This window comes from Leptosomus discolor, chromosome 3 (assembly GCF_034619465.1).
Source record: "Leptosomus discolor isolate bLepDis1 chromosome 3, bLepDis1.hap2, whole genome shotgun sequence".
In the NCBI taxonomy this organism is placed as follows: domain Eukaryota; kingdom Metazoa; phylum Chordata; class Aves; order Leptosomiformes; family Leptosomidae; genus Leptosomus; species Leptosomus discolor.
The window spans coordinates 85,387,827-85,412,591 of record NC_141393.1 but is presented as its reverse complement, the minus strand read 5'-3'; the positions used below and the strand labels follow the sequence as shown (position 1 = coordinate 85,412,591).

At 43.4% G+C, this 24,765-nt stretch overlaps 1 protein-coding gene across 6 annotated transcripts; it reads right to left on the bottom strand.

Annotated features, from left to right (window-relative positions):
* Positions 1–93: 93 nt before the first annotated feature.
* On the bottom strand, positions 94–24,431 carry FUBP1 (far upstream element binding protein 1). Of its 6 annotated transcripts, none has more exons than XM_086463556.1 (22): positions 24,318–24,431; positions 23,177–23,267; positions 22,153–22,215; positions 21,276–21,314; positions 20,909–20,948; positions 20,029–20,078; positions 19,865–19,936; positions 19,522–19,579; positions 17,748–17,910; positions 17,567–17,665; positions 17,382–17,483; positions 16,619–16,721; positions 16,434–16,534; positions 15,811–15,952; positions 14,464–14,624; positions 13,533–13,687; positions 13,360–13,439; positions 10,462–10,590; positions 9,755–9,829; positions 5,144–5,289; positions 2,591–2,638; positions 94–303 (listed from the first exon to the last, which is right to left on the bottom strand). In XM_086463556.1, exons 1-22 carry the CDS (start codon positions 24,429–24,431, stop codon positions 256–258), a joined length of 2,079 nt encoding a protein of 692 aa, XP_086319682.1. In that variant the 3' UTR covers positions 94–255. The 6 variants fall into 6 exon arrangements, with proteins under 6 accessions (XP_086319682.1, XP_086319683.1, XP_086319685.1 ...); XM_086463557.1 differs by lacking the exon at positions 94–303 and adding an exon at positions 1,198–1,682 and having other exon boundaries at positions 2,600–2,638; XM_086463559.1 differs by lacking the exons at positions 94–303; positions 22,153–22,215 and adding an exon at positions 1,198–1,682 and having other exon boundaries at positions 2,600–2,638.
* Between the last annotated feature and the right edge of the window lie 334 nt (positions 24,432–24,765).

Genomic DNA, 24,765 nt, shown 5'->3' with positions numbered 1-24,765 from the left:
CTGGCTGCACTGTCTTTCCTCTGAAGCTGTTACTTCAAACTAACGAAGGCAGGGATAGGAGCATAAAAAAAGACAAGAACAGTGCTATTATTATCCATCAGTTTACATTTATTGAGAAAAACCATACAAAAGCCATGACACAGTTAACGTGTACCCATGTTACATACAATGTCAATGCAAGCTCAAACCCACAGTGTTGTAAAGCATTCAATTTACCTCAAGTCCAAGCTGCATCTCCCTAAGACACTGTTCCCATCACAGTTGCCTTTTAAAGCCAATCTTCTGTTTACACACGGGTAGTTTCTGCAGAGAACACTTTTCTCAGGACGAAAAGGCATTTCACATGCACGCAAGAGAAAGAGTTGTGCACACGTAGGAGTTTTATCAGCTATTGCTAGGGAAGAGGGAATCCTGTCAACTCTATGCTTTCTGAAAAGCCCAGGCTTCCCTTCCTCCCCCCACTTCCAGAAAAAAAAAGCGCAACAAAAAGCTTTTAGCATGCAATGGAAAACTTAACAGTTCCTTTGGGAGGTAACAGGGAAGCAACAGTTTCTACCATCCAGTGAGACACCCCTAGAGAAAAGAGGGAAAGTCTCCCGCCAGGCTGTGCGAGGCACGGTCGCGTCTGCCGGGACAGCCCAAGCAGATGGATGACCCGGGGCCAGGCTAGACCAAGGATCATCCCCCTGACCTAGGGCAGCACAGGCCGCCAAAAGCCGTACGGAAACGCTTCTCCTGTCTGACCACTATGCTGCTGGTTTAAACCCCTCGCAGGCCTCACCTGCTACTGAACCTGCGGGACTGAGGGGTGCGGGGGGAAGAGCAGGAACCGTTTAAAGGCACCTTTTGGGCAGGTTCGTTACCTTTCTAAGCTCCAATTATCGTTTTGGCTCAGGGCAACTCCAATCATCTGTTTCCTGTTCTCCTAAGTCAGAACTACGCGTTTGGAGACAGAGTTGAACAGCAAGCGCTACGCTGAGCCCCGCCGGCGCAGCGGGAGGCTGGCACACCTCCCGGGCCACACACCCAAACATCCCACCCCCACGCACTAGCGCTGTTCCAACACCCCGGCTTTCTCTGCTCTGCCTCCTCCCACGGGCTGCACTTCCGACTAAAGGCTGCTAAGACAGCTGGAGGCAAGAAGGGCCAGGCCGGAGCAGTGACCGCCTGCCTCGCCGCAGGCCAGGCACGCAGGGCCGAGCCCCGGTACGCGCCTGACCGCCTCTCCTGTCAAACCCCAGTTACACAGGCAGCTACAGAGAAGTATGAAGCGGCTTGAGAACCTGAAGCACAACTACCAATTTACTTCAAAAACTCAGTATAGCTCTAAGCTCGGCTGTTTAGGAGAACAGAAATTAAAATAGATTGTTTATATTATTAAATCACAGTTTAAAAAACTTAACAGATTATGGAACATTTATGGTCAAATAAATAATACTTTAAAAGAATGAAAAGTGAGAAAAACAAAAATTATACCCTACACCGTTAACGTATGGGATACATTTCATATCTGTTACGTTTTTGCCAATTTTACCTTCCACATGGAGCCCCTCTACGGTCCATGCTCATCGGCTCACCAATGGCATACACTCAAAGGATTCCTCTTTACTGGCAGTAACTATCTCAGGACCTGATTCTATGAGCTATGATTTGGTGCTTGCAGCATCTTCAGCACTGTGTGTGAAAATGAAGGCAGTATTTTTGAATATTGTTCTTTGATGTACAGATAAGCAGGACTTTTGAAAGAGGAGCAGCACAGTTTAGAAACAAGATCATCAACAAAAAACCAAACAGATGCTGCTTTACTTTAAGCTAAAAAAACCAAAAAACAACCAACAAAAACCAGAAACAGAAACCTGTACCAGACCATCTGTAAGACATACAAACATTTCAAACTATCAAAATATACAGCAATTCAGTTGGAAGTTCAAGGAACAGGATACACTGACTGCTATACAGGTGACCACGCAGCGCTTGCTGGGCTGTTAACGTGTCAGTGGTGCACACGCTTCTTCAGTTCAAAGGGACTGGGCTCTGAAACGCCAGAATCTGCTCCCCTACCACGGCAAGTACGAATGGGCAAACTAAGTCATCTCAAAGCGCCACTAACGGGTTGTAACTGTAAGACAAGTTATCGAGTTCAGTGGTAACAACGAGAGGTCGTGTTCCTCCTACTCGGGTCTTAGGGGCCTGAGGGGAGTAGCGCCCTATCACAGAGAACATGGGTGAAGGCTGTTGACGTTTCTAACCAAAGCAATTCCTGCATATTTTAAAGGTCTTGATTCTCTAATTGCAACAATTAGCTATTTGAGGAAAAATAACAAAAATTACTTATTCTGATCAAGTTTAATTACGGCAATCTACTCATCTTTTCTTAAAAAAAAAAAGTAATAAAAAATACATATTTACCTAGAAATAGAAACAGTTGTTTAAAAACTTAAAAGACTTTCCACTGAAATGGAACCGTGAGTAACAAAGCATTTGGGGAAGCAGCGGATTGCCCTTCAATACACAACCACAAAGATCTCACAGGGACAACATTAATGTACTGAAATATATTACTTTATATACTTCCTTAGGTTGTGCTTACCTGTTGCTTTTTTGCAGCAGAACCTAAGGTGGAAGGTCTGGGAAGGCACTGTGAAGTATAAATAATTGCACTGTTTGCAATTAATAAAGATTTTATACCTTAAATGAATAAAAATCAACAGCCTCCATTTTGTGAATGATAAAAGAATCCAGTGAATTTAATTTTGCTCAGTTTAGTACATAATAAACGCACCATTCTATAAGGTTATCTACAAAATACCATGCAAAATATCTGAACTATTAAACTTCATACCCTACACTAAAGATAGCAAGTACTGTCCTAGCTTTTTTAAACTACCAGAATAATTCCTAATTTTAAAAGGGATAAAAATAATTCCTTCTATTTCTACAGCGCAATACATACATTGCTAGTTACCTGGATAAACTACTTCAATTTTCAAGCCTTAACTTTTACTCCTCTGTGCAGCCTCCCTAAAAAAAGGTACTCTCAAAGCAACACCGTGGTGTTCCAGGAGATAAAGCAGGTCAGGGTTACAGCATCATTTCCGACATACCACATGGCTAGGGATCTGCGGGCTGTCTGAAGACACAACTAGCTGTCTAACAAGCGGTTCCAAAGGCTTCAATGTTACGATATGCATACGTTAAAACACGCAACGGTACAGCTGTCTCAGGAGTACTAGTGAAAAAAAGCTATTACTCAGATAAACAGAAACACTGTTGTCTTTAGCTATTGCTAAACGTTTCAGGAATACTTACCCACAAAGCTCATGTTATGCGTACGTATAGATCGTACACGCAAACCTGTGTTTCTGAATTGAGAAGCAATCACGATTCCTAAGATATCAGCACTGTATTCCAACATAATAGTCACACAAGTACGGCATTTTCATTATGTGGAACATTGACAAAAAGATACTGTTGCAGTTCATCGATTTGTCATTCTGATGTACTTACAGTGCAATGCTCCTTGAAGGAACAATCAAGGGTGAAACACAGCACAGTCCTCCTCACCCCTACAGAGCTAGCGCTATACTGGCTGGATCAAACCTGCACTTCAACAGACAATGGCAAGACAGACTGTATTGCATGTAGTCTAATATATGCAAAGAGCCAATAAATATGCAAAGAGCAAACACAGGATTTCAAGAGAATCAGGTTTTTAGCATGAGCATCAGAGCAATAAGAAGTTTCAAGTATATAGAAAAAAAAAAATCATCAATTGATTCAAATACTGGAGTATGCACAAGACCAACGTTATCTGCTCTGCAGGAATTCCCCCCACTCCAACAAAACAGCGCTTTAAGGACAGATGCAGGGTTTGTAACTACTATGCATATACCACAGCGACTTTTCTACCCTGCATGCTGGACTACTTCCAGCCGAAGGCTTAAGCACATTACGCTTCAAATGAACTTTGTAACTAGTCTGAAAAAAGCCGTCAGAGAGTTATGCAGGAGCAGTCCTGAAGTACTCAATTAAGAACACAAGTTATCTGTTACAGCAGCTGCACAGGTCTGAAACAGTGGTCACGTGTAAAAGGAAATGTCACTGTTAATGCAATGGAAGTATGCCGAAAGATCACCTTCTTAAACACATGCAGGTTTAATCAAATAGAAAGAAAATTAAGGTATCAAGATTACTGGTGCTAGGCAGCAAAATACAACGAAGGAAAGAGATCCTCCATCTACAACTATTCTGCAAGAGGGGAAAAACATGCTAACGACAAGTTTTTAAACTCAACAAGTTTCATGGGGGAAAAAAAATATCTTATTTGTGTACAGGTACCTTGATTCAGCGTTGCAAATCAATCCTATAATTAATTCTTTCTATACCAACATATCCAACTTACCGACACAGGAGGTTTCATATTATTTATTGTAAAGCACAAAACAGGCATTTTAAAAGTGATAAAGTATACATTGAAAAAGTACATTTATATCACAAAGCATTGACCACATAATTGCAAATACATTTGCTGGAATGTGTACATCTACACTAATACTAAAAACAAACCATTTTTCATTTCTACACAGAAATATTACCTCCTATCAGTAGTGATAGATATTTTGTACATTTTCAAAAACACTATTTTTTTAACCAAACAAAATTAAGATCTTCATCAAGGCGTCTGCATCCATACATTTAACAAAGGTTTTTTCCCCCACACAATGAAGCAAATACTGTATTGTCCACTTCTTATTATTGGCCCTGTGCAGAAGAGATACATAAGAGATACACAAAAAGTTAAAGAAAATCCTTCAAATCGAGCTAACTCAGGAGTGAAGCCTTTAAGAAAGAAAAATTGGTTAATGTAAATGGTGGTGGCTTCTTTCATGGTTTTCAAAACCCTGGGAGGAGAAAGTTTTTCTTTTTTCTTTTTTTTTTTTTAAAAAAAACCATAATCACCAAACATATGGATAGATACAGAACTCAAGTTACCAAGTAAGCAAAGTCATCTATTAATTACTCTGATAGTTATCTCGCTAGAAAAAAGATGCATACTCCAAAGGTAACGAGAAGCAGGAGACATGCAAAAAAATATCTGTAGCCACTGAAAGGGAAGCCAGCCAAAACCACGTAAACTTTATACCTGTGGTGCTGGAGGGTGCTGCGGCATCCCCTGGGGACTCGTCTGGGCGTAGTACGCTGCCTGCTGCCGGTAGTACTCGGCCCACGCCGCGCTGTAATCCGGCTGGCCACCCGGCGGAGCCCCGGTGGGGGCAGGAACCGCTTGACCTACGGGAGGTAAACGGCATCGCTCTGCTGCGGCAGCCAGGGAGGCGACGGCCCAGCCTCGCTGCCAACGATCACACCCGGCTGCTCCTCCCCACTGTTCCTCCCGGGCTTCCGAAGGACCCCGCCGCTGCCCTTCCAACCTCACCTCTGCCCTGCTGTCTGACCGCAGCCATGCCCACGTGGAGCAAAGCTGGGGGACCCCAAGGGCAGTTCCCCACCTCTCCCACCACGCCCCAGAGCAAGGCTGCAGAGCCTGCCGACCCCAACAACTGGTAGCACTGGAACTACAACGCAGGGCAGCAGGCGAGATTCCCGTCCGTAACCCGCCCAGGGCGACCCGCCCGTCACAGACTGCATCTGCTAATGCACCAGCTGCCCGCTCACCCAGCCCCCCATGCTGCCCTCCTCCACCCAACGGCGAGGCTGCTGCAGGCTGCGTCTCTCAAAAGGAGCATTAATTGTTGTCAATGTCTACTCCACCACAGAATACTGTCCTTTTTCAGGACCTTGGTCAGGCAACACGTTCTTCCAAGGAAGGTCTGCCACAGACACCTTAACTTTTTCCCTTATTTCGTTTCAGAAAGATCAAGCACACTCATCGCCCCCATCTCCTTCAACATTCTTTATCTGAAAGGTGCTGCTGCAGCTACCACCACAGGATGGACCTGACTGAGCAGAACGACACTATCCTCTGTCCGACCATCTGTCCTCACGCTTGCACGCACCCAGACAGAAGGGGTTTATATGGAGTGCTTCATTTTAAATTCCTTGAACTTCCAAAGCAGAATAACTGTTACCAATGGGATATGACATTTTTGTGATTTACTTTCTTAAAGGGTTATTTGTGCAAATCAAAGTTCTACAGTCAGAATTAGGATACTACTGAAAACCCACTACCTCAAGTTTCTTCTAGGATACTAGAAAAAAACCCCGAAAACAGAACACCACATCCAATCTCACTACGCCAAATAAATCCAAGCAAAAGGCAAGCCTGCACCCTGTACAATTCCACGTGCGTGCACCTGATCTCCAGAAAAAGGTGCAGCTTCCACAAGATGAGGGCTGGAACTTTTCAGTCCTACCTGAAACCACCTCACCTTTTCTTTGCACACCAGACCTCTGAGCAACCCTCCGGGGAACAAAAGTATCAGACACCCTAAGGAACTGTCTTCTAGGCTATCAAATAGGTTGGGTTTATTTGTTTGTTTTCTACATACTTTTACACATAAAATTCACGTCAACACTAGCTATCCACACTCCTCTACCATGTGTGTATGTTCTCCCCGTCCTCTCAGAAACACTTGGTGTGAGCAGCGAATCTGGTTATCTGGCGAAGCACTATCCCGAGCGTCTTCAGAACAGAATCTTCCATTTTCCAACCCTCTACACAACTTATACAGTTCTTCCACTTACACTGTACATCTATTAAAAACCCCTCCCCATCACTTCTTGGGTTATACAGTAACGCAACTGTTTTCCTAAAAAAAAAACCCAACTTACATTTCTTCAAATCTTAAGAGCCGAAATCACTTTTTAAAATTTCTACTTAAAATTTACCACAATTTCTGATCAATTACTTTAACCAAGATGACCTTTAATATGGTTACAAATTATCCCAGGATACACTTTTTGCAACTCCACTATTAATGTATGAGATAATACTTCTACTTACAAATTATGTAGCTATGTCATAGCTGCCAGCACAGCTGAATTGCAAAGCTAAGGCATTTTTGTGCGTTATGACCCAAGAATCTTCTGGCATTCAGCCAGCTATCCCTGGGCCTAGGAAATGTATCATCTACTCTGAGATGTCAAACTGGACTCCTGTCCTGAAACGGGTCAGTAAAAATTCAAAACATTTTAGCTGTGTCAGTCCCCTACTAAGCACTGGAAGCAATTCTGAACCTGCACGCGGAACCCAGCCATTTAGCCAGCACTTCCCTTCAGTGTACAGAACAGCACTGGAACATGCCCAGTAATGCCGGGATTCAACTGGAACGCTAACAAACAAGCCTGATAAACCACATACAAGGGCAATAAAGGAAACACAGAACACCTCCCCATGAAGGAAGGCTAAGAAAGAAACTGCCAGGTGATTCTACAGTTCCCCTGCTGCTCAAATCACCAAGGGTGACTCTAGGAAGAGAAAACTGTTCTTTGCCCTCTTTCCCACTGCGAAGCCGAGGAATCATTAAAGAACTGTTCCACTGGTTTACTATGGAACCCCTCCCCTGTAAATCAAGCCCACAATATATTAGAAGGACTTAAAACGATAAATTTACAAACTCCTATGGTGACATACACATCACCTCCTAAAATACGACTTTGGGTTAAGAGGAAACTGTTGTCCTTGGGAGATTCTTGGGGCTCAGTTACGCAAATCTTTATTTCAGCTCTTGTAGCGAAAAATAAAAATACTATGTCTCCAACTCAAGGTAATCTGTACGTCTTCAAAAGCTACACTGCTGTCTTGACACCCAGTAATACTAGAGGGAAATGTAAAACAAATTTTCTCAAGTGTGGTACCAAGCAAATAAATGACCTGGGTCACCCACAAGAGCCACGTACAGTAACTTCCCAGTGTGCCCGAGTAATTTTACTGGCTGTTCAGTCTTATTTTTAATTGTATTTGCTACACAAAGCAGTAGTCCCTGGCCAAAACAAGAGTCTGAAAAAGGAGATGGACTCTGCCACTGCATTTGTGAGGTGGAAAACAGGTGGTTTTCAAGTCACTGTGAAAAAAAGGGGCAAGTGTTCCCTGTGACGTGACGAGCCGAGCCATACTGCACCAGTGGGAAGTCACTCTGGAGAACAGCAGTATGGTTTTGATGGGACCATTCAGGAGAGCTTTAGAGTTTTCAGATCACTCTTACTCAAAATACGAAAAAATCCAGAGCCCCAGTGGCAGTATCACACCAGATACTTTGTTTTATTTTTTTAATTTTGCATTTAAAAAGCAATTCTTTACATCTCCCAATGTCTATCTTTTTTGGGTTCACACTCCTCTTCGGACTGCACCCAGAAACACTATCCCAACACCTTGTAACTAGCTATTATTTCGTCAGAGAAAATCCAAGACTAGTGCACCCTAGACTCTGCCTTCCAGATTAGCACTTTGGAAAGACGGCAGAGCCCCTGCCAACAAGTTACACTGTTCTTACACAGGTGGTGGAAAACCCCTGCCATTTTGCACTGAAGGTGAGTTGAACTAAGAGGCAGTACACTGAAAAAAAAAAAAAAAAAGTGAAATGAAACAGGACAAGAAAAAACAGAAAGGCCCATCACATCTTAAAAATCATATGTTTGGGAGTTCTACTGCAGTTTTCTTAGTCTGGTACACAATTCTTGAAGTAAAGCCACATCATTATATATTTTCCATTTCATTTCATCATTTATGCTGTGCCAAAATAAAGAAGAATCAAGCTAGTTATGCCTTGACAAGTAACTGGAGATCAACTGGCAGAAGGCTGGTAAGAGGCACTAAGCATGCTATTAATTTTAACTCCAAATGCTTTTTAATAGGCCATGAAAAAATGGGGTGCAGCAGGAAGAGGGCAAAAAACTCACCCCACCATCCCACCCACCCACCCAAACAGGAACCGCAAACTAGGTGCTGCTCTGTGTCTGGTCAGCCAGAGAAAGCACTGGCACTCCTGAGCCCACTAGTCCTCAGGATACACATCTACAGCAACTCCCACATCCACGGGAGGACACTGTGGACAAAACACTGACCTCCAAGACATTCCCATGATTTAAAAGACAACAGCACCTTCTGCCACTGCATTGAGACCACATATTCTTTCCTTATTCAGTAAATGATGAAATCAAAGTAACAAGCAAATACATTCCAGTTTTATGAGTCAACTCAAGCAAGATTATTCTGAAAAAGCTAGCAACAACGTGTAACCTGCAGTTTAAAAACAGCTCTGCAGTGCTGCGAAGCAAGTACTATGTAAAAAAAGGCATGACCTGAACGAAAGCCAGTTATGATGCTTTAATAACCTGGAACACAGAAAGCAGGTTATGAGGAAAAAAAAATAAATCTGAAATCTTAAGAGCATTAGGAAACAACTACTGACAAGGCAAACAGCAGCTTCACAAAACGATCAAAGTCAAACTCCAAAATTTATGAAATACACTTTAAGGACATACTTAAAGACACCCAGATTGAAGTATTTAAAAGCTGTTGTTTCCCAATGATCAAAACCAGACCCCTCATTAGCGGTGAAGTGTTTCTGCAAAGCTAAGTACTAGCATGAGTACAAGTGAACGCCTTGAACACAACACAAATGCTTAAGTCTGCTTTTCTGCAGGGTTCGGGGCCTCTAGCGGGACATGATTCAGAGGCACATGGATTGTGTGTTTTTATTTTTTGGGGGTAAAAACCCCATCTCATCAAACGCGATCTGTAAGTCTCCTAAAACATTCCACTATGCCACAGCAAAAAAACCCCATGCACACGTACCCATTTTTTTGTAGTACTCCTCCCAGGCCTTGGTATAGTCAACCTGCCCTGCTGGTGCTGGATTTGGCTGATCTCCTGAAGGACATTAAAAACAGTCAAAATAAACCCACTGGGTTTTGTTTCATACATAGAACTATTTATAAATAATCAGCTGAATTTTTCAGTGACAATCCCAAATAACATCACGGAGTCTGACACTATAAACCTATGTGGTACAAGCTACTACAAACATAAAGTTAGTAAATGACGCCAGGAATAAAGAAGGAGCTGTTTAAAGTGTTCAGCATGTTCTCAAGGCTCAGAAACCCACACCATCGCAGTACAAATGCCACCTACACCTGAAGTGGTAAGCCTCACCCAGTCACAACAATTACATTAATACACTCACCACTACAACTGTAATTGTCCCAAAACCACTGAAGTGATGCAACTGCTTAAGCAAATGGCAATCAGCAGTTTGGCTCATACCATTTGACTTCTGACTGGCTGCACTATGTAGACGTAATTACGTCAGCCCAAGCTGCAGCAACGTTCTTTGTGGAGCGTATCACGAGATAAATACATTACCCTTATCACCGCTGAAAGCAAGAAAAACAATCTCGAAGCAAGTTTCCCAGGAAAACCTTACAATAAGTTTACCCACTACACGAAGACAACAACAAAAACCACTGGGGCACCTATGCCCCCAGTGTTTCCGAGGCAGCTACCTTGTCCGTTAGTTTGGGTGGTGGCTGGTCCACCAGGAGGGGCTGCGGGTGGTGGCTGTGCTTGCTGCTGATAGTAGTGAGCATAGTAAGCTGCCCACGCCGCTGAGTTGGGATCCGTTCCTGGCTTACCTATGGAAACAAAGCACAGGCGTTTACAAGAGTACTACGAACAGAACGCTGTCCTCAATTAACCCTGCCCTAATCACTCGTATTTTCCTCCATGGAAAAATCCATCTAAAGCAAATCCCCACGTACGTCCTGTATCTCTTCTATCTCGCAGAAACTTTTGGTCATGTTTCAGACAGGTGTGTTGTACAAAGTATACTTTCATAGGACTGACAAGATAAAATCATTCCAGTACCCACACTACTACAATGTCATTTACTATGTTTTAAATATGATAAACAGAAATAGATTTTCAAGTTTATTTAAACAGTCACGTTACTAAATAGTAGCAGCAACGAATCGTTCTAGCACCAAACAATGTCGGTGGTTTTACTGGTGTTATAACCTCACACTAACGACACTGGCACAGGCGGAGGGATGATGCCAAATACATATTTCTGAAACAGAAGAATACAAGTCTTACTAGGTATTTGCAGCACTTGTCAGTTAAACTTCAAGTTAACAGTAAAACACAGAAACATAGTATTTTAAGAACCTGAATCCCCACATACAGTGTAACAAATGATAGCAACATCTGTGTCTTCCTGAAGCTATCTCCACGCTTCCCTTATTTTTAACTCCACCTAGGCAGGCCAACAGTGCTGCTTCCTAGAGCTTATTTCTCTGTTTTTCACATAGAGCCTTTAGGAATGGCTTATTCTCGCTAAATCAGAGATTGATTACGTTACCAGATTGGCAATCCACAAAACCTGCAAACCTACTGTTAGAGAGCGTAACATTCTACAACACACCCAGCATCCTTAAAGAATAAAAGTGGCTGCAAAGACACGTGGCCAGCTCAGGAGAGAACTTCACAGACACACCTGAGGGAAGTATACCCCCCCAACACAAAATAGGTAAGGCAGAGCCTAACGGGAGAGGAAGCAGCAGTCCCCTGAAGAAGGCGCTCGGGGAGAGGCATCCACACCACAACAGATGCCTTGCAGTGTTTCGTTTAGCATCACAGCCAGGTGTAACCACTGCAAACGCACACAGAAGCATCAGCCTACACACAACAACGTTAACACGCTGCTTCCTTTTCAAATTGCGCTGTTCCAGCAACCACAGTGGATTTAAACTGACATGGGCAGTACTCTAAGGTTACCTGCAAGTATCAAATAAGCCATTGCTTGGTTCCCCCCCTTTCCCCTTAGTAGCTACTTCTCTAGAACAGAAGAACACAGAGCAGGATTCATTAAACCTCCAAACAAATCTGACTGTAGTATCTAGCTCCACTTTCATGTGACAAGAGGCAAGCATGGTTCTGGAGAAAGCACCTCTGAAAAAAATACTAAAATAATCCATTTGTTACACTGAAAAAAGCAACTCAGTAGAAAACTGTACAAAACTCATCCAAGTAAGTGTCAGTCAAAAGAAACACCAACTTCAACTGCACACAGAAAAAATTCATTAAGAGCATTTATCAAGAAAATGGTTATAAAATCATCATCAAGATGACGTCAAGGTGAGCATTTGCCATTTTTCTTGCAGATCTTTATGTAGATACATGACTTTATAAAAGGAAAAGGTGGTGTGAAAAAGGCTGTAACATTATGGCAGCCGTTTTGGATTAAATGACACTTTTGGGATATGCTGAGACTTCCAAGTCACTCTGAATCACTGTAGTTTTAACCAACGACACGAGGCATTTTTAAACACTCCACGGAATGCATGCACAGCTACCATTTACGGCAGCTTGGGAACTGAAACCAGAGGTGGCTCTTTGCCGAGAAAGGATATATAGAAGGACACTGTGGACTGTAGCATCCTCCAAAGCCCTCCCTTTTCACGAAGGGAGCTTGTGTTGGGACCAGTGGCTATCAGAAAATATTTATTCTACTTATAACAAAAATGAAACTGAGATGTTTTGGGTGAAGTTCTGAAGAAGCTCTACCTCACACAAACGAGGTACAAGTGACTCAAGCATCTAGCCTTACCATGCCTTCTGCGACTGCAGTTCCGTTTCCCCATATGCTCTAGTCCAACCAAGGGATGGAACTTAAAGAAAAGCAGGATACTAAAACTTCGGGAAGTTGTCATTAAGTAAAAACTCCCGGTCTTGACAAAGATAAACAGAAATAGAAGAAACATTCTACAAAGACGGGTTTCAGAGGAAAATACAAAACTATCATAAACAAAAGCTCAAAGTACACAATCCTAACTAGTTTTACTGTATTAACAGCAGTTCAATAGAAGTTTTCTCTTTTCTCAAAAAGGACTGAACAAAATACATTCGTATCAGACTCTGAGAAGCAATCCTCATATAGGTCAAAAAAAGCTAGAAATATATGATAGCATAAACTGTGCCAAGTCAGGATCAGTGAGGTTGTTTAAAATAAAATACAAAGTCACTGACTGTTAGAGAAAGAAAACACATCTGCAATAAAGAACTTTATGTAACAACATCCATTATTTAAGAAAAATGAGCTGATTCGCACAATATCATTTAACAAAGAGTCTTGCAAAAAGCATCAGAAATCGGGATGCAGTACCAGCAATGTTCAGGAAAGAAGCATACTCCAACATAACAACGGAATTTCAACATCTCGCAAGCCACACGTGGGAAGCACGACACGGACAAACTGACAGGGGCACAGAAAAGCCTGAAGAGTAGGAGCTCCGTCAGATGTAGCAGCACAACAGGAGGGAACTGCGACAGGCGCCGCCTTCTAAGGACAACATGGATGTCCTCAAGGCACATCCACGCCACAGCACAACAGCAACACTTCTTACCTGGGTCTGGGGGATTTGGTGGCTGCCAGTGCGGGTAGGCGTTCCCCCACCCTTGTGGGGCATACGGGGCTGGAGGACCGCTGCAAAAGACCAAGTCACACACACAGAGTGAACGGCGATGCCAGGCCCGCCCCCCCCGCCCCGAGAAGACAGCTAGCTGAAGCAGTACTTACTGAGGCGCAGGGCCCGGAGGCCCTGGGTTGTAAGGAGCTGGGTTATAGGGTCCCATGGGAGCACCAGGACCTGGTGGCCCAGGAGGTCCATGCGGGCCAGGAACGACACCGTGGGGTCCATGGGGAACAGGGGGACCCAACGGATTTACTGGACCCTGTAACAAGAGCAGCACACAGAGGAAAATAAACCTTGACGTTCTCCAGTTTCCAGCAGTAACTCTGAACACTTTTAAGAATATAATCTAAAAGGTTTGATTGTTTTGTTTTTTTAAAAACAACCCAACAAACACTTCCCTGGAGAAAAGTCTTTTTGAAGATTAGTTAGGCTTATGGCTAGTTAAAGAGAGGGAAAAGCAGCCGTGGCAGCAGTAGCAACCAAAAAGCTGCATTTCTTTCAGTTCTTTCTTGAGGAAATAAAGAATTCTACAAATAAACACAGATTTTTCTGCAAATTGCATTAAAAAAACCCCCCTACAAACTAAAACAAGACTACCAGCGCTTTAAAACTAACCTGATGCATCTACATCTGGCTAATCTGGCTACTTACATCCGTTGGCAAGAGCAGGTATAAAAAACGGGTAGTAAATTTGATTTCACGCATACGTGTGCAAACAGGAAGTGCAGTGAAATCAAGGACTGTAAACTGGGATTAAAATTCCACCTAAACATACTGAAACACCAAACAGTTTAGCAACTTCAAGAATATCAAGGATATATCTGAAGTCGCTCAACTCCATTTCAAGGTTTTGCTTCTTTTGGTGCATCAAGTTATGTTTATATTACTTTAGACCCAGATTTCCATTTATTATTATCAATTTATTATCTGATTAAATAATTTGTAAGTGAAATAGAAGCAAAGTCTCCAAAAAGGAGACTTGCTTCCTATTCTGTTTAGTTGTAACAGTAAACCAAAATATAGTTATACACTCACTCCAATCTTTTCTTCTATAAGTTGTCGTGCATAATCGATTTGCTGGGGTGTTCCACGGATAGTAAACATCTTCATGTTTGGATCCGCGTTAGGTGGAGGATTTCTTTGAAGTTCTATCCTAGCACCAGACTGCTGGCTTATGCTTTTAATAGTTTCACCACCTACAATGCAACACACCACTTTTATGACATGCGCCGAAGGGAAAACACCAAGATGCAAATCAGAGACAGTCAACCCCGCGGAAGCTGCAGACAGAGAAGTGAAGAGGTACCTATCCCTGCGGGCCACACCAGAACGCTGCAACAACCATTTTAAAAACCCCTCTTCAGTGTAGCAGAGACCTCGGATTGCAATAAACTAGTAAAAATAAATCACTTCTCAAATTCGAGACCGCGATATTGTTACTTAGAAAGAACAGCAAACAATTCCTACAATGCTGTCTGCTTCTTGACATTCATGTGAAGGTGTAAGACTAGACATGAGCAACAACTGACACCCACGGCTAACCGAACGTGGCCTTGAAGCCTAACCTCCCGAGAAAGCAGCAGGCAAGCACACATGACAAAAAACCCCAGGAGCTGATCAGGTGGTGAAGTCCCCATGTTTTGCAGTGCACTAAAACCAGAAAGTTAAATTCTCTAACCTAGTTCCTCCTCTTACAGGATCCTTACTTGTATTACTAGTAAGCATAAGCTTTTCAAAACAGAAGTCATTTGGCATTTAAAAGAAAACAAAAATCAAGCAACCTTCCCGGTCAAGAACTGAACTATGTCAGCCTACTTGTTGTGTCTGGAAAACACATCACAAGCAAAAGATTAAGATAACTCAAGCGTTTCATTTAGAAGCATACAGTAAGTTGATTTTTAAAACAAAACTCTTTGAGAAGCAATTATTTTAATAAAACACACAGGTTAAGAAACTGTTACAGAATTCCACTGTAAAAGATCTTCACTGAAATACGTGAAAATCAGTTGTAAGAGTTACAGATGCAGTAACTCTTAGCTAATCAAGCAGTATCAAATGCAAGTTAATTATAAGATACATCATGTAAGAATTTCCCAGATGCTACCAACGTAGCAGCACTTATATTACTTTAAAATAGATGGGTTAGATAAATGGGTTGGTTCTCGACTTTTAACTATCGGGGTTTGTGGTTTGGTGAGGAAAACCTGAGAAAAGTACTAGGAGTGTTATGATTTAGCAGTATGATGGTGCTTCACCATATGTGACACTACTTGCAAAGGCTTCTCTGGAGACACCTCTCTAGTACGGCTCTTTGTACAAACAGGAAAGCTGAGAGGTTTTTTAGCTACGTACAGATATTCATATATATATAAGATACATTGCCTTTGCCAATGATTAATCCAGTTTTGCCAGTAGGAACAATAAAATTGAATTCCTGTAATCCACCAGGAGGCCCCATGTTCCAGTTCCCTTGGCCTCTACCCCTTCCTCGACCACCAGGTCCTGGTCCACCAGGGTTACCAGCCTAGAAGAAAAAGCAACAATTAGCATGTTCTATAAAAATCACTGCAAACACGGTAACTGGTTACACCACATCATGTGTTAAGAAAGGATACAGAAGAAAGCAGGAAGTTTCACACGTACAGAGAGGTAATTATCTGTCTGCCTTTTGCAAATGCAGCAGTGGGGCTCATGTCACAACAAACATGTAAGTCAAACACCAGTTACAGCCAAAAGCAACAGCATCCCAGCTACCAATACAAGACAACAGAAGAAGCAGCTCTAAAATCAGACACATCAAAAACTGCCTCGACTTTGAATCAGTATCATCATCCTGACACTTGCAGAACTGCAACAGCAAACATTCACACTCCAGACTGAACTCTGAAATAAGTTCAAATGGCACCATTAAATTACTTTCTTTAGTTACACACTCATTTTTAGTTTTTAAGCCTTTCCAAAAGTCAGGCAGTAGATTTTAAATTGTAAACAACGTATTACCCAACCTGAACACTTCGAAGGAGATCTGTAATAATTTCTGCAGCATGCTGACATCTGTCAGGAGGCCCTGTGATTTGGGCTATTCTATCTGGAGTTGTCCCATCATCTGGAATAAAAATGAACTATTCCAGTATATGTAATCCAGCAAATTTGCACTTAATTCGCAGAAACTTACGGACATATTACCAACCTGGCTTAAATTGGATCCTAACACCAGCATCGTTCTGTATCTTTTTTATCATCTCTCCGTTTCTTCCAATTACAATACCTACAGCAAATCGTGGTATTGGAACCTTAAAGAGAAAAGAAACATTTCCAGTTATCAATGATGCAAATATTCCTACCAAATTACAGGGTCACATATTAGAATTGTAAACTAGGGCCAGCCCTATGCCATTTCAGGCTTTCTGAAGTACAGATTTTTTAGTATCAAGTCACAAGCCTAGCAAATACTGGACTACAGTATCAAAAAGAGAGAGACCCTAAGCACTACCAGTTCCCACAGTGGCGGCAGTTCCAGTGGGCATTATCCTTCTCACAATCAAAGAACAACAGCTCTAACGGGCCTAAAACGCACATTCTAGCAGACAAACCCTTCAGCATAACCTCCGATGAATAGGTACAAGCTCATGACTTTCGCAACAGGTGGACTTAAATACCCTCCTGTAAAGGCCAAACGCCAATTTCTACGATGACGTTACATACTCAGCCATCAAACTTACTTGCTTGTTTGATGAAAACCTCCAGCTGGCTGACACTGCTCAGAACTGCTGGCAGGGCAAAGCGAATGCCGCACACCGTTTGAAGTCGTAATTTCAGCAAGGATCGAGTAATACTTACATGCCACAACCACTTCTGGGATCTGGTTAAGAGCTTTTGGTAGTGTTACCCAACTCAACATTTTAATGTTAACATCTCAAAATACAGTGAATAATTTTTTCAACCATGCTTACGTCTATCCCTTCATTTCCTCCTATTCTCGAACCATATTCGTTGCGCACCTCTCTAAAGCCACCTTGATCACGAATTAACTCCAGCACCATTTCCTTGGCTTGCTGAAAGAAGGAGGAAAGTTCATTCAGGCACTGCAACATCAGAACAGATGTACGAACGCTCCACGTTCTGAAGGCCTCCTCACCTGAACTTTGTAAGGGTCTCCAGTTATCCTAAGGGGCTTGTCTGCACCAGTGTTCTGTGGACCGTCCTGGATCATGACCATTTTGACACCTGCCCGCTCCTGTTCGGCAAAAGGGAGGTCAACACCCACTCAAATCCAGGTTCGATAGCATCGTGGGTTTAAAAAGAAGATGCACGCATACCTGCAATTGTTTAATTGTCTCTCCACCTTTTCCAATGACTAACCCTGCTTTACTTGCTGGGATCATAATTTCTTGGACTGCATTGCCAGGTCCATCACCGTGATGAAAGCCAGGTGCAGGTCTTCCCTTTTCGACTATCTGATCAAGTAACCTTTTTGCTGATCTGTGAAGGAACACATACCTTTATAAATACACCTATTCCTACAAGGATCACTAGCCCACATGCACTCTGCTTGGAAATTTTTATCTTTTTAAAGTTTCTGCAGAAGAAACATAATTACTATCACCAAGAAGTAAATGTGTAACAGTAGCTGAAGGAACGAACTGAATGTTAATGTGGTAGGCCTAAAACCACCTCAACGTCAGACTACAAAAGGTGGCTCTCTACCAAACACACCTAAGTAAAAGTTACCTCCTCAAACATGACCATCATCCCTGAATACAGCGACATTGATCAAACCTTAATTCAGAACAAAAGATGGAAACCTTGTCCTTTAAAATATTCAAAAAAACAACTCATGTTTATGAGAAGATTTGCAATTGTTACAATTTACCTTTTTTATGGCATTAAACACTCACCAGCCAGAAAGCTTTTTCTAACTTCGCTTAATTTCAGTCGTAATTTAGGTAACCTCTCATTGGACAGTATTTTTTCTTTACTAACAGCCAATCTTAAGGCAGACCTACTTTCTGTTAAGTTCTATAAAAATGCAAAAAAACCCCAGACTGCAAAACAAACCTAGCTCTAATGTCAAGTACCACAGCAGCTGCTACTTCATTTAGCGTGCCAAGTAAGGACATTTGTACCTGTTGCCATCACCAGCGCAGGGGACAAAAGCAGCAGGTAGTCACCACACACCTGAGTCACGTGCCATCAGAATAAACCGCGAATACAGCGCTAACATTGGTGAAACACTCCTCCCTCCAACACGTGAGCAGAACAAAGGGTAATTAGAAAGAAAATTCCCAGGAAGGAACGACTTCAGGGACAGCAGCCTGCTGGGCTGCACCGTAGGAGAATGCCACGCTGCTTCCCAAAGGACATGGCACAGCCACAGGCAGGCCTGGCCTGCAACCAGGGAGTGGGAGCAGCCACGCGAACACGGCGATGCCAAACACGCTACGACACCCAGGACCTTTCCCAGCACAGCCAGGGCAAGCTGGCCTTCAAGCGGTTACAGAGCCTCTGCGCCAGGAACAAAACCCAACACACTGTCACGGCTGTCACCCTCCTCCTGGCACACAGGCTGGCAGAAGCTGACGGTGCTGACAGGTGTTGCCTACAGCCATGTCCGTAACCTCTGGTACACGTCAATTTACAGCACAGACATTGAAGAACTCCGATGCACTGTGCTTTGAGCAACTCCTGCTCTTACACATTAAGGATCTTCCACATTTTCCCTGGGATCTTCCAATTTATGGTTAATAAGGAGTTTCTTTTCAGCACACATTTCTTTTCAGTACACATCCACACATTTCACTCTCAAGCTGAAATCAGTCAATGGTGAGGTAAGTACTCTCTACAAGATTTGGACTTAAAAAAGTTGCAGTTCCATGTTTTTAATCTCAAAATTCCAAGTATGCTGAGGGATCTGACTGCAGGTTCAGGGCCTTTTTTTTTTTTTAATGTATACATTTAATTGTCACCAGACTGCCTCTTCCACAGAAAAAAAACAGAATACTATAAACCTACTATCTAGATATTATATTTAGATCTAAAAAATGAAGTGTATTGCACAGTTAAAGATGAACACACGGAATTTGTTTTACTTACTGAACAGACTCTGGTGTTCCAGTCAGCATACATGACCTTTCAGGCAGGCCTCCACTATCTACGGTCACAAAATAAAACCAATTTAGCAGTAGTGCTAAGTCAGAAAGAGATTCTGAAATTAAACATAGTATGCAAACTACTGGAACTTCATTGAAGTAGAACATTCAAGTGTATCACAATATTTTGCACTTCTTTATAGACAGTGATAACTGCAATTAGCACAAAATATTAAAATATACCTTAAATGAAGCTTCAGGCAGTTAGAAGCCATGATCAGCCTTCGCAACTTTCCACCAAAAAACCCCACCAAAATAAGCGAAGAAAAACCCCCACAAATAGTTACCAGGTGCAATCTGTATTTTACAGCCAGACTCCTGCTGTATGCGTGAGATCTGCTCTCCACCTCTGCCAATTACTTGGAGAAAGAAAATACAGAAATATTACTTGTATTAACAGCCTCTGCTAACATCCCTCGCTATACTACACCACCACATCCATACTACTTACTGAATCCAACCATCCCATCTGGAACTTTGTACTCCTCTGTCATCACAGACCTACAGAGAATGTTAAATCAAACAGAAGGCAACAACCATTCAGAGACCAAACTGGCATTAAATTTACACATAGCCTCCCACTACACTGAAGAAACCTAGTGCCCCCACCATCCTCCCGGCTTACCGGCCTCCCACTAAAGGTCACTACACAAGCACAGTACTAAGTAAACTGGCAACACACAAAAGTGACCACCACAAGTTCAAGTGTAGCATGAATCCAGCTAAGTTTTCCTTCATCCTCTTCACTATTAACAGATGTGGGTTACAGAAAAGGCCAGTGCAGCATTTTAAGTTTCACCTGCACATCCACCAAAGTATGCTGAAAACAGACAAATTTCAGAATCTCATCTACCAAAACCAGCCAAAGCCTAATAGTCGGATGTGGCTGTTCAGGGAAGGAGCGAGCAGAGAAAACCACTAAGTGGGAGCAAACGTAGCTGACGCAGCAATATGCTGTGCTAAGTCTGAATTGTTTTTTCTTTCTTTTTTTAAAACCCACGAGCTTTCTTTTTTTTGTTTACAAGATAGTATCAACTGCTTCCCCTCCAGACCTGCCCCCCGCCCCTGGGCAGCTACCGACGCTCCAGCAGCGACGCATTTCCTCTCGCCAAGCCCGACGCACAGCCTGGGCTGCAAGAGGAAGGACGGGACAGCAGTGCAGGTGCGTGGTAAGCGTGGGCTCGGGGCTGGCGGAAGCTCAGTTCCACCAGAGCACACAAACACACAGCAAGTGCTTTGTGCATTGATACCGCTTCTTCAGCAATATTCCTTGAGACTGCTTGCTTTCAGTGAAAAGGGGAACTCGACGGAAGAGGCAGTGTGGCGCTCACCTTTGCTGCTGATGCATCGGTGGTAGCTGGTTGCCAAAAGCTATAAACAAATATTGTTAAAATTAAATTCAAACAAGCAATGCAAGTTATAACTAAGCTTCTCCTTTGATAATAAAACTTAACCATATCAATTTCTGTGACTTTTTGAGAAGTGTTATCAAGACATTTGAGAACAGCTGGAGAGATTCTCAACTGTTGCTCGCAACAGGGTCAGTTTTACAAAGCAGAGTCGCACTGCTTCAAGAAAATAAGACATAAACCCCCGCCATCCTTTCGTACCACCTACCAGAACACTGTTTCAAATTCTTGTTCTGACAATGTTAACACTGGGTTAGGTTTTTTTGGCAACAAAATAAGAACTACTTACAGTCATTCTGAGGAGCAACTTTCTTAGCATCTGGTTGATCTGCAAAATTAAGATTTTTTAAATTTTTTTTGCCAGGAAATTCAAGAAGCGTTTACACCTTTTACTGTGAATTGTAACTTTCCAGTGTATTTTAGTCCCCCTTTCCTTTTCTTTCTTTTTTTTTCCTCCAATTTCAGGGAGTTGATCATCTGAATAAAAGAAAGAATCTCACGAACACTCAGCACTCGGTTAGTACAGCCGAAAAGATGTTAGGTTTTTCCATGTGTCTATTCAGCAGTTTAACAAAAGGCAGTTTTCAGAACACACTGTAGATTGCTCATAGATACCCAGTCACTGAAACTGAACTAAGACAAGGAACAAAGTTTAGCTGTGTTGGTTGCTCAAGCTAATGATGCTTCTATAGTCAAAAAGAAAAAAAAAAAAAAAAATCAAATTCATACAAAAATCAACAATGACTTAAAGTAAAAAAAAAAATTCTGACAGTGACCACAAATCTAGATCAAACGTCTGAAAATACAACAGTACCACATGGCAATGCAATCTCTATCTGAATGTTGGTATGAAATTCCTACCCAAATATCAAGCATTTCATAGCATAAAACTTCAAAAAAAAGCAGATTCAAAGCAACTACATCACTACTATCCAAATCCTTTCCGTACAGTAAAGGAATAAAAGGCATAATTAACCTATATCCGAACAGATAGACTTCAGATGCTTCCTTCCCACCCCAAAATAAAGGTTATATGAACCACCATAATTTATGTGCAGCAAAAACTCAGACACGTATTCCAAGAAATATTTGTGTCAATCCAGAAAGATCCACTAGTTTATGTCATGTTTACATACTAAACACAGGTAATAAATAAAAATTCCTGCCTTTAAAAGGAGAGGGCATTCCCTCCCAGTGTGTTGTACTGCTCGGACTTGTCCAAGAGCCATCTACACATAAAATAAAAAGAATACATTACATATATCATCTGAAGCATCATTAGCTCATTTTTGTATATTAAAAACCTCACCGTTAATAGAAAAAAAAAAACTTTATTACAGGACACGAGAACTCCTGATATAAAGCCTTAGTTACATTCTGTAGACTGAGTTTCAATCCTCTTACAGAAAAAAAAAGCATTGCTCTTTTGTGAGACCTATGAGAACATTTCAACAAGTTCAGAGATTTCTTTCCACAATTTAGCCAGGATTTTGTGTGTACATTAAATGTATCAAACCCTGTTAAGTTCAAACTGGCTGCTTAGTAAGAGACAGAAGACGACACACACACATTTCAGGAGAAAACTTTACTGCGGTATAAGGCAAATCCAAAAAGCTGCAACAAGTTAGAAGATTTAAGAACGATCATATCAGGCTTAAATATTGACTAACTACAAGTGTCTATGAGGTAGAAAATTCACTTTCCTGTCTTTTTTTAAAGTCCTATGCTTTTACAATGAAATGCATTAATACTTTTATTTGAAACTGTGCAGTAATAAAGTATATAAAACAATCAAATTTAAGGAGTGATCACTTCCTACTCTAACTGTAATTTACAAACTACACAACAACAACAGACTTAGATGACATACCTGTACAAGCGTTTCTCAATCATGAATTTATCTGTCCCCCCCTCCCTGGAACACATTTTTGTCTTCACAGCATTTAAACCTCATTTAAAAAATTTTAAAACAGGCTTACATTCACTTCAGGTTAGAGCACAATGGTTTAAAACAGATTTCCCCATTAAACCGAAAATGAAAAAGCATGTCATGATCTATAAGGGAACAAAACGTTGTCATGCTGCTATGGGGGGAAAAAACACACCCACAAACAAAAAAAAACACCTGCAATCTTTCTGGCACCGTGGCCACACTCAACAAAAACAAATGCAGCAGTAACGAGCGCATACCTCCATCCTCAAGAGGTCTTTTTTGTCCTCCATAACCGTAGTCGTTTGAATTCATTGATGTGCCAGCATCTCCTCCAATTTTTGCTGCAATCTAAACAAAAGGCAGATATTATGACTTGGGGGGGGGGGGGGAAGGGGGAAATCAGTCAGCCCTCATTTATTCCAGGTCTTGTAAACGATTTTGACAATGCATATTAAAACGACCTCAAACAAGTAAACGGAAGATCGCTGCTAGAAACACTTCTGCTCACAGAAATTCTATTTTTTAATGTCTTCAGGGAGACTTCAGCTCCTCCTTCAACGGCAAAGCTTCCTGTATTTTCCTCATCGGCTGAAAAAAAGACCCTGCCCTTCAAACACGAGAAACTTTTTCCTAAAAGGGGCTTTTCCTTTTCTACCCATTCTTCACGAAACACTGCAGTATCTCACAGAGGGCCTGACCGCGAAAACGATTTCAAACCTTAACAGTCCCCACTACACGGGGGTCTTCAAATATTGCCGAAACCGCGACCGGTTATTGTCAGACGAGTCGAAAATGCTGCCCGAGAAATAAGGAAAGCATCGCCCGTGGGGCAAAAGCTACAAATAAAACTTGGGGATAAAGAAGCCCCAAGCGGACAGCCATCGCTCCGCCGGCCGCAGCACGACCCAACCGGTCTGAGCAGGTTAGCGGGCACCGAGGCCGCCCGGGGCAGCACAATACGGGCCGCGGGGCCGCCCGCCCGCCCTCTCTCCCGCCCGAGCGGCCGCCAGTGGCCGGCCGAGATTCCGCCTCCCGCCGCCGGCCGGGCCGGGCCAGGCCCCGCCGCGCCGCTCGCCTCGCCCCCGCGGGTCCCTTGGGGCCGCGCCGCGGCACGGCCAGCGGGCAATGGCGGAGCGGCGGGAGCCGGGGACCGACTGGAAACACCCTGCGCCGCCCGGGCGGCCGCCACGGCGTGCGCGGAGCGGGGGACCAGGGGACGGGACGGAGCTCCCCCGTCGCCACCACACACCGGCGGAGGGAACCCCCTCCTCGGGCCTCCCCGCAGCTCCTCTAACTCCTCCCGCGGCTCAGGCGCCGCGGCCCGGCCAGCGGCTGCCCTCAGGCCGCGGAGCCCGAGGGCCCATTGATTCGGCGGAGCCGCGTTCCGGGCGCACACACCTGCCTAGCCCGCTGCAGCGCGTCTTTAAAGGCATCGTTCACTCCTCCGCCTCCCCCGCCACCTCCCCCGGGCGCGCCCGAGGCAGGAGGGGGCACCGTGGAATAGTCCGCCATGCTCGCTCGGCCGCCGCTTCCTGCCCCGCTCGCTGCCTGCCAAGAAAGAAAGAAAATGGCGGCGGGCGGGAGCCTTTCACATTCCTGCGCGGCATCGTGCTCGGGGGGGGGGGGGGGGGGGGGGCGCGAGCGGCCCAGCCTCGCGAGACCTCGGGCGAGATTTCCCTGCCGCGACGAGGAACGACGGAGAAACCTCGCGGCGTTTCTCTCAGCCCCGCCCACTCGAGGAGAGCGGGGGGGGGGGTGTGCTCTCTGCGGGGGCGGTGCGCTCGCGACGCTTCCGCAGTGGCACGGAGCGGTTAGAGAGGCGCGCTGATAGGGCTGGGGGGCGTCA

Excerpts from the sequence above, each read along its gene's own strand:
- FUBP1 (XM_086463556.1), bottom strand. The coding sequence starts at position 24,431 with ATGGCGGACTATTCCACGGTGCCCCCTCCTGCCTCGGGCGCGCCCGGG. Across the intron at positions 20,949-21,275 it reads AGTTGCTCCTCAGAATGACT|CTTTTGGCAACCAGCTACCA; the intron begins GTAAGTAGTTCT and ends ATTTGTTTATAG. Across the intron at positions 10,591-13,359 it reads ACCAAATCCCCCAGACCCAG|GTAAGCCAGGAACGGATCCC; the intron begins GTAAGAAGTGTT and ends TTGTTTCCATAG.